Raw genomic sequence first — 8,870 nt, 5'->3', positions numbered from 1 at the left:
GGGGCCGGTGACCACCGAGGTGGGCGGCCTCCCGGCGGCCTAGAGAGCCCCCGGCGTGTGCGCTCACGCTTCCGGGTTGGCTTCTAGACACCGACCGGTACCTGCGTGTGGGGTTGGTCGCTTCCCTGTGAGAGGTCCCCCCCTTTTGAGGACTTGCTCCCCGCCACTGGCGGCTTGCCAGCCTGGTTCCCCTAGAACTCGCTTCCAATGGCGGTCCTCTTCTCCCTCATCCGCAGCTCGGGCGTGTGGGCCTGGCAGAAGCCGCCCGAAGTAGACGCGCGGCCCTGGGCCCCGCGCTGCGCCGCCGCGGCGTGAGCTTCCTTTCTGCCCTCACACAGCTCGCCGCGTTCGCCGCAGGCGCCCGGTACCGAAGGTTCTGACGTTTGCGCCAGGGGGTGTCCTGCTCCGTCCCTGGGGAGTGTTCATAAGAGCTGGGTTGGGTCGGCGCCACCCGAGGCGCCCGCGTCTGTCACCCCCACCTCCCTCCTTGTCTCCTGTGCTGCTCGGACTCAGTTCCACGGCCCCGGGAAACACTGTTCTGGACCGTTTGTCCAGACCCCACCCCCGCCGCCTCACCCCTGTAGGGTCCCTCAGGGCTGGAATGCCCGTTAGGACAGAGCTGTGGCCATTGCCGAAGGGACCGAGGAGACCCGTCCTCGAGTCTCCAGCCCGGTGCTGGCCATGGGAGACCCCCGGGGGGCGCAGGACGGAGTGCACAGTGCCCACGGCTCTTCCGTGGGAGCCCCGGGGCCGTCAGGCGTGCTGCAGGCAGCGTGGCCCCAGGTGAGTTGGGAGTTTGCGTTTGAATCAAGTGGTGCGCTTGGATGTGTAGCTTGAGAAGAATGACCCAGGCCAAGGCCAGCGCCCTGCCTGTGCAAATCCAGACCAGCGGAACTCCAGGTCGGGAGATTGTGAGTGTATGACAGGGAAGCCGTGTTGTTCTCACAAGAAGCATTTTAAGTCTGAATTCAGAGACGCTGGGGATGAGTGGAGGGAAGTGATTCAGTAGGAGGCGAGAGAAGGACACCCCCTCCTGATAGGTCCTGGGGAAGACTTTGACTTCTGTTCTGGGTTCAGTGGAAGGCTGGAGAACAGGGATGGGGAGGGTGATGTGGTTGGACTTAGATTTTAAAAAGAATTTTCTAGTCCTTGGTGGCAAGTTGTCGGGGGAGGGATTGGATGGCTATGGGCCACTGAAGAGAATTTGAATTCCAGGCCAATTAAGAGGATTTTGAATTCTAGAGATTGAATGTTGTCATTATTAATGTTTTGATTAAGTCTGTTTTATAGCAGAGTTGGGAGTGAACTTTCCTCATCTGAGAAATGGGAATGATATTTCCCACTTTATGTGTATGTTTTAACAGTGGAGTAAAATACAAGATTTTAAATTGCCTACCTAAAAGCCAGTACCCAGGTGTGCCGGGTCCATGTGATGGATGTGGAAAACAGGAAGGTGTGAGGAGCATTGCTTCCACTGCAGGCAAGGCCGCGAAGGAACTCCCCGCCGAGCAAGGCTTCAGCGGGATGTTGCTTTGATCACCTGAATGCAGCCCGCTTTCCATTGCCGGACACAGGACTTCCCCAATGAGTTTTCAGTGATCTGCCTAGGCACTGTCTGCCCCTGCGGAGTTAACAGTTGACGTGTGGTATCTGTGCGAGCTTGGAAGTTGATGTTACTGATATTCACTTTTAGCATAAAGGTTTTTACCTACTGCTGCTACGGCTGCCCCCATTCACCATATGCTAATCAAGGGTGCTAACCCTCCAGGTGCCGGGGGAATCTATTCTTTTCTCTCTCTCTTTGATCTTTTGGGTCCTGCCTCCTGACACATTCCTCCCTTAGCTGATTCAAGAGATATGTATTACTGGTTGAGCTTGCCTTAGGTGAGACAAACGGCAGAATTATCTTTAGCAACACCCATTTGATCATGACGTAAAAAGTCTGAGCCAGAGTTTGACTGACTGTATAAATAAAGCGGACGGCTTTATTGCATAGTCCCCTATCATCATGGAATCCTAGTGGTCCATCTCTTTCTTTCTGCGCCTCATCCACGCACCCTTCCCGAGTTCCGAAACCCAGGCTGGAGCTGGACTCCTGCACAGGTGCTAATCACCAAAGTGTTGGCATGGTCATTTTTGGCTGCGCCCATGGATGGGGCACTGCAGCAGCCCCCGGCTGCAGCAGTCCCCTCTGCTCCCTGCAGAGCCTCAGTAAGCACCTCTTGTTGTTTCAGGAGCCCGTGACCTTTGAGGATGTGGCAGTGTGCTTCACGCCAGCACAGTGGGCCAGCCTGACCCCTGTGCAGAGGGCCCTGTGCAGGGAGGTGATGCTGGAGAACTATGTGACCGTCGCTTCCCTGGGTAAGGTGTTCTTCCTAGGTGCTTTGTGGTGGTGTGACAGCTCCCCCAGTTTTGAGGGGATTCTAGTACCTCTTGGATTTGCTGACCACAGAGGGCTACTCAGGGGGAAAATCCCCATCCGCTCTTATTTGAGAGATGGACCTTCCTTGGAGGCCAGGAAGGTCTCTGCACCCTCCCCAAGGGAGCACCCTGTATTGTAAATCAGGCCAGATTGTGGGCTTGCTTTTCTGGAACAGTCTTCCTGGCCTTAGTGGGGAGCAGTGGGAACCCTTCCTGAGAACTCCACTGTAGCCTGCATGGGCTCCTGGGAGTTGGGTTTCTGTCCAAAACTCACGCCATGAGGTGGGTGGGCTGAGAAAGGTTCAGGAGTATTTCTGGATGTCTCTCCTCAACCTGAGTTTCTTTTTATTCTTCCTGTTGTAGCATCTTCACTCCCCAAACCTATTCTGATCTCTCAGCTGGAGAGAGGGGAGGTACCATGCGGCCCTGGTCCCTGGGACACGGAGAATGGTGTCAACTCAGGTGAGCAAAAGAACCTAGTGTTAGGCTGGCCTTCTGCCTGCCTGATTTACTGTGGGGAGGTTCTGCTTTTGTCACAGGGAGCAGAGCTGTAGTCACTGTCAGACAGTGCTTGGTGCACGCTGACCGCTGCCAGGATCCTGGCCTGAGTCTGAGACTAACCTCTTGGGCTGTGCGGCTGCTCTCCTCCTCTAGTGAAGATTGTGACCCCTAAACCATGGCACTGGTCAGCAGTGGGTAGTTTGTTGGTTTTTTTTTTTTTAAGATTTGTTTATTTTGGAACTGGTACAGTAGTCTAGTGGCTAAAGTCCTTGCCTTGCAGGCGCCTGGATCCTATATGGATGGATTTATTTATTTTGATTCGAAAGTCAGATATACAGAGAGGAGTAGAGACAGAGAGGAAGATCTTCTGTCTGATGATTCACTCCCCAAGTGACTGAAACAGCCGGTACTGTGCTGATCTGAAGCCAGGAGCCAGGAGCTCTTCCTGGTCCCCCGTGTGGGTACAGGGTCCCAAGGCTTTGGGCCATCCTCAACTGCTTTCCCAGGCCACAAGCAAGGAGCTGGATGGGAAACGGGGCTTCTGGGATTAGCACCGGCGCCCATATGGGATCCCAGTGTGTGCAAGGTGAGGACTGTAGCCGCTAGGCCACCATGCCAGGCGCAGTGGATAGTTTTTCATCTTAAGAAGTGAGGTTTCAATTAATTCCATAATGATGTAAATTTTTGCTGATGGTATGTTGGAGCTTTCAATTGACTGGGATGATACTCTGATGGCTCTGTCTTCAGACCAGAAAGGGTATACCTAAGAAGCCGTTGAACTTGACTGGACAATAAGATGCTGGACTCTATGTTTGGTATACGCTTGCAATGGGGGAATCTCAACTGAACTTGAACTGTGGTTATGCAACAAGGTGGAGGAATCCACCATGGTGGGAGGGTTTGGGGAGGGGTGGGGAGAACCCAAGTACCTATGAAACTGTGTCACATAATACAATGTAATTAATGAATTAAAAATAATAAATAATTAAAAAAAAAAGGAAGTGAGGTTTCAGTGTGATTCTATAGGAGGAACTGATTGATTTTTTGTCACTGCTACAAATTATTCTTATACCTTCAGTAATTAAATAAAATGGCTTTAATTTGCTTTTTTAGTATCTAATTCACCTAGATTTTGTGTACAGATTTATACTGTTTGTATCCCAGATGGGGCTGTAGAAGGCAGTGTCTCTTCCTCCACACCTCCGAACCCACCCCGCTGGGTTCTCTGTCTCTTCCAGTCCAGTAATTGGGGATGCTTGTGGTTTCTTCGGCCAGGTGCTGAGTCCTGGCTCCCGCGGGAAGAGCCGTTGATAAGGCAGAAAAGCCCCGAAGAGTCGGCGTCGCGTGGACTGCCTGTCGGAGGAGGACTCTCTGCAAGTGTGTCTGAGCTCTGTGATGGTAGACACAAGGCAGCGAGGCCGACTCCCGATCTAAATCCAAATCTGATATTTCGAGGGGGAATGAAGTTCTATGAATGTAAAGAATGTGGGAAAATCTTCAGATATAACTCAAAACTTACCCGGCATCAGATGAGCCACACTGGGGAAAGGCCCTTTAAGTGTAAGGAGTGCGGCAAAGCTTTCAAGTCCAGCTACGACTGTGTCGTACACGAGAAGAACCACAGTGGGGAGGGGCCCTACGAGTGCAAGGAGTGTGGCAGGGGACTGAGTTCCAACACGGCCTTGACGCAGCACCAGAGGATCCACACGGGGGAGAAGCCCTACGTGTGTAAGGACTGTGGCAAGGCCTTCCGCAGGAGCGCCGCCTTCCTCCAGCACCAGAGGCTGCACACAGGGGAGAAGCTCTACAAATGCAAGGAGTGCTGGAAAGCTTTTGGTTGCCGGTCACTCTTGGCTGTCCACCAGAGGGTTCACACTGGGGAGAAACCCTTCCAGTGTCAGGAGTGTGGCAAAGCTTTCACTCAGAAGGTGGCCTCCATTCAGCATCAGAGAGTGCACACTGGGGAGAAGCCCTACGCATGCAAGGTGTGTGCGAAAGCCTTCAGATGGTATGCAAGTTTTGTTCAGCATCAGAAATTGCACTTGGTTGTGAAGAAGCCGCTCAAGGCTGCAGGGCCGTCCCTGGCCAGTCTCCAGCTGCCATCTCCCGCCTTAGCTCCTGCCGCTCTCCAGGGGTCATGCTCCGCTCCAGTTGTGGCCGTGCCTCCGCTGACCTTCCCACGAGCTGTGCTCATTCCTGCCTCAGGGCCTTTGTTTGTGCTGCTGCCCACACCTGGAGCACCTGCTTCCTCTCCCCAAATAGTCCGAGTCTTCCAGGCTCTGACATCCTCTGTGAAAGCTTGTCTAATTGTTCAGTCCCAGTCTCCTCCCTCTTGACCCTTACCTTGCCAAATCTCCAACTTCACCTGAGTTTTTCATTTGTATTGTTTCCTCCTCTTCCATGTGTTACAACTGTTTCAGCATAAACTCCACTGAAGTCTATGAACACTTGACGCTTACTCTGGGTAATACTTTTTTTTTTTTTCTTCTGGGTAGACAGTGAAAATACTTACTGTTTGCATTGGTCCCTTTTAGGCTTGACCAGCTGTGGCTATCTGCATCGTGGGGTTGCTGGTGTTAGAAGTGCTGGGACGACGCCAAGGTGTGTGAGGGAAGTTTGGGAAAGTGAGCATCCGTGTGTTAGACCATTGTGCTTAGAGAGAGAAGCAGCCAGGGAAGAGCAGGAGAAACACAAGCCCTGTGGGAGCAGAGTGGGGGCAGGCTTCCCAGGAGGGGCAGGCAAGATAGGGGGCCAGGACCCAGACACTGGAGTGATACAACCTTTTAAAAATTTTTTCAAGATTTCTATATATATATTTTTTTAATGGAAAGGCAGATGTATACAGAGAAGGAGAGACAGAAAGATCTGCCTGCTGGCTCACTCCCCAGCGGGTCACAATGACTGAAGCTGAGCTGATCTGAAGCCAGCAGCCAGGAGTTTCTTTTAGGTTTCCCATGTGACCACATGCTGCTTTCCCAGGCCAAAAGCGGGGAGCTGGATAGGAAGTGGAGCAGCTGGAACATGAACCGGCACCCACATGGGGTCCTGGTGCTCGCAGGGGAAGATGAGCGAATTGAGCCATTGCGCTGGGTCCAGTGGTGGGTGGTCAGTCTGGCACAGATCACAGAGGAGCCTGTGAGCTATGCAGAAGAGCTGTGACAGAGATACTAATAAGTCTGGTGGGAGCAGCCAGCTGCTGGGTGGGAGCAGCCAGCTGGGCTCATGGATGTGAACATAAAGGCATTTTTCCCCTCTTTAGTTTTGCTCTTGCTATATAAATGTTTCTTTTTTTCTAAATAAACATACACAATAGCTTTCATCTTTCTTGTACCCATGGTGTAAGATTTTTCTTGGTGGGTGTCCTCATCTTTTTGCAAATACTGACTGCCAGATTGTGTTTTCCTCAGTATGACTTGTAGATAGAAATCTAGAGAATTACTAAAGAAATAGGAGGAATTTTGTTAATCCAACAAAGGAAACACTATGAGAGCCTCCAAGATTGTGCTTTGAGAAGCTGAGGGGCCCCTGTGGTCGGTGGGGTCAGTGCTTAGGCCTCTGTGGGGGTCAGTGATGCAGAGGTTTGGATTTCTGTTGGTGTTGACTTCGTTGACAGCTGTGCAAAGGACTGTGCGAAGTAATTACTGCGAAAGGAACGGAGTTATGCATTTATTAGCATTAATGTAAAGGTAAGCTCAGCGTTGACGGAAAGGACCATGCTGGGGTGTGTGTGTGTGTGTGTGTGTGTGTGTGTGTGTGTGTGTGTGTGTGTGTGTAGCTTTTGCTGTCTAGATGTTTCTTGGTAGCAACTGAAACACCTTTACATTTTTGACTCTCAAATGTTACCCTGTCTGAATTACCTGCTATGGAATATTGAGCTATCTTCTGGTAATTGTGATTTTGGGGATTTCTGCTGGTGGCCAGATCTTTAGTGTGCCCATATTTGGAGTGATACACTGTGAGTGGAAGATGCTTGGGGAACTTTGGTGGTTACACTGATAAGGGGATTGGAAAGGACCACTTTATTTCCCAGTGGATCTGTAGGAGGGGGTCTGCTGACACTTGCTCTGTTGGCGTCAGGTTAGAAGTAGAGAAAAGACAAATGATAGATGGCTTGTTGCGAAAAAGAGTGGGACAAAGAGACCTGCTATGACTTGTGAAGAATTCCTGGGGTTTGCACTGCCTAGGTCTGTGGAGATTGATGGGGACAGCCTTTTGCTATTTATTTTGCTTTGTGGCTGAACTAATGAAGAAATAATTATTTCTTATGACAAAGTTGATACACATCAATCCAAAGCTCTTGTGTTAAAGAGAGCATAGATGTTCACTAGACCCACGGTAAGCACTGGAGTCTGCAGGCTGTGGAAGAAGTTGGGATTCAGAGCACGTTCACTGTCTTCTATGCTTGCTTCAGAAAACAAGAGTTTGAAAGTTTATGATTCGGTTTGGGAAGCTGGGCATGAGGCTTGGTTGGAAACAGAATTATCTGCAGCCTTGAAAAAGCAACAACAACAACAACATAGAGACAAACCCCAGGCCTGAAACAGTTAAAGATTAAAAGAAAGAAATTCAAATGACAGAGTTCTCACTTGTGGCTGACTTAGGGAAAGTAAAACTGTAGGCTGTATTGGAGGAAGCAGAACGGCTGTTTCGCACGGGGCAGAATCCTGAAAGGCCTGGAGTTGAGGATCAGGTGTCTTAGGAAAAAAGGGATGCTAAAGGGGTTAAGAACAAGTGGCTGAAGGCTTAGAAACCCTTTAGACTCCCAGGTCACCTGCCTGTGCTCTAGAGCTGTGTAACAGGAATTCTGGAGTTTGTGCTGCCACTCTGTTGGTTAGGTCCCTTTTCTTTAACCTGTGTCCTACCCTTACTTAGACCCAGAACACTGAGAACTAAGTTTACATATGTCGGTTGGAAACCAGAAGAGCTTTCTTGGGGGAGATTTGATTAGGTCTAAAGAAAAGGCAAATGATGCATCTAAGATTTCCCCACTAAAAGGGTCCAGCGCAATAGCCTAGTGGCTAAAGTCCTTACCTTGCACACGCTGGGATCCCATTGGAGCACCAATTCTAATCCCGGAAGCCCTGCTTCCAATCCAGCTCCTTGCTTGTGGCCTGGGAAAGCAGTTGAGGACAGCCCAAAGCCTTGGGACCCTGCACCTGTGTGGGAGACCTGGAGGAGGATTTGGGTTCCTGGCTTTGGATTGGCTCAGCTCTGGTTGTTGCAGCTACTTGGGGAGTAAATCATCGGACAGAAGATCTTCTCTGTCTCTCCTCCTCTCTGAGTATCTTTTGCAATAAAAATGGAGGGAAGCTTGATTAGAGAGGTTTCAACTCTGCATAGAGATTCTAGTTTTTTTTCCAGGGGTTGTTTATTTGAGGGAATGACAGGAGGGAAGACAGGAAGAGGAGAGATACCAGTCTTCCTCTGCTGGTCCTCTCCCCAAATGACGCAGCCGCTGGACGCGGCCTGGGGCAAAAGCAGAAGCCAGGAATTCCATGGAGTCCTCTCATACAGGACCTCAAGTACAAGGGCCATCGTACACTACCTGCCAGGCGCCGTAGCAGGCAGCTGGAGCAGACGCACAGGTGAAGTTGGACGTCAGGCACTCTGGCGAGGGATGCTGTCCTGAGCACCTGTCCCTCCAACCAGGCTTTTTTTTTTTTTTTTTAACAATTCATTCTTAGGTATAAGCAAATAGGCAAGGAAATGAACAGGTTGAATTATGTGCACACACATAGAATAACTTGAAAGAAACAGACAATGGGAGTAGAAAATATCTTGTAAGATTAAAGAATATTCTTGGGGCCCGGCGGCGTGGCCTAGCAGCTTAAGTCCTCACCTTGAATGCCCCGGGATCCCATATGGGCGCCGGTTCTAATCCCGGCAGCTCCACTTCCCATCCAGCTCCCTGCTTGTGGCCTGGGAAAGCAGTCGAGGACGGCCCAATG

The 8,870-nt window shown here is 50.7% G+C and overlaps 1 protein-coding gene across 1 annotated transcript; it reads left to right on the top strand.

Moving 5' to 3' along the window:
- The first annotated feature begins 681 nt into the window (after nucleotides 1–681).
- Nucleotides 682–5,374, top strand: LOC101523421 (zinc finger protein 621). The gene is made up of 4 exons (XM_058679176.1): nucleotides 682–783; nucleotides 2,235–2,361; nucleotides 2,785–2,883; nucleotides 4,198–5,374. Exons 1-4 carry the CDS (start codon nucleotides 682–684, stop codon nucleotides 5,256–5,258), a joined length of 1,389 nt encoding a protein of 462 aa, XP_058535159.1. The 3' UTR covers nucleotides 5,259–5,374.
- Nucleotides 5,375–8,870: the final 3,496 nt, after the last annotated feature.

Source organism: Ochotona princeps, chromosome 21 (assembly GCF_030435755.1).
Source record: "Ochotona princeps isolate mOchPri1 chromosome 21, mOchPri1.hap1, whole genome shotgun sequence".
NCBI classification, from domain to species: Eukaryota; Metazoa; Chordata; class Mammalia; order Lagomorpha; family Ochotonidae; genus Ochotona; species Ochotona princeps.
This window is presented reverse-complemented; position numbering and strand designations above follow the sequence as displayed.

Coding starts and splice junctions, on each gene's coding strand:
- LOC101523421 (XM_058679176.1), top strand. CDS start 682: ATGGGAGACCCCCGGGGGGCGCAGGACGGAGTGCACAGTGCCCACGGC. Junction 784..2,234: donor TGCAGGCAGCGTGGCCCCAG/GTGAGTTGGGAG, acceptor TTGTTGTTTCAG/GAGCCCGTGACCTTTGAGGA. Junction 2,884..4,197: donor GGAGAATGGTGTCAACTCAG/GTGAGCAAAAGA, acceptor TTCTTCGGCCAG/GTGCTGAGTCCTGGCTCCCG.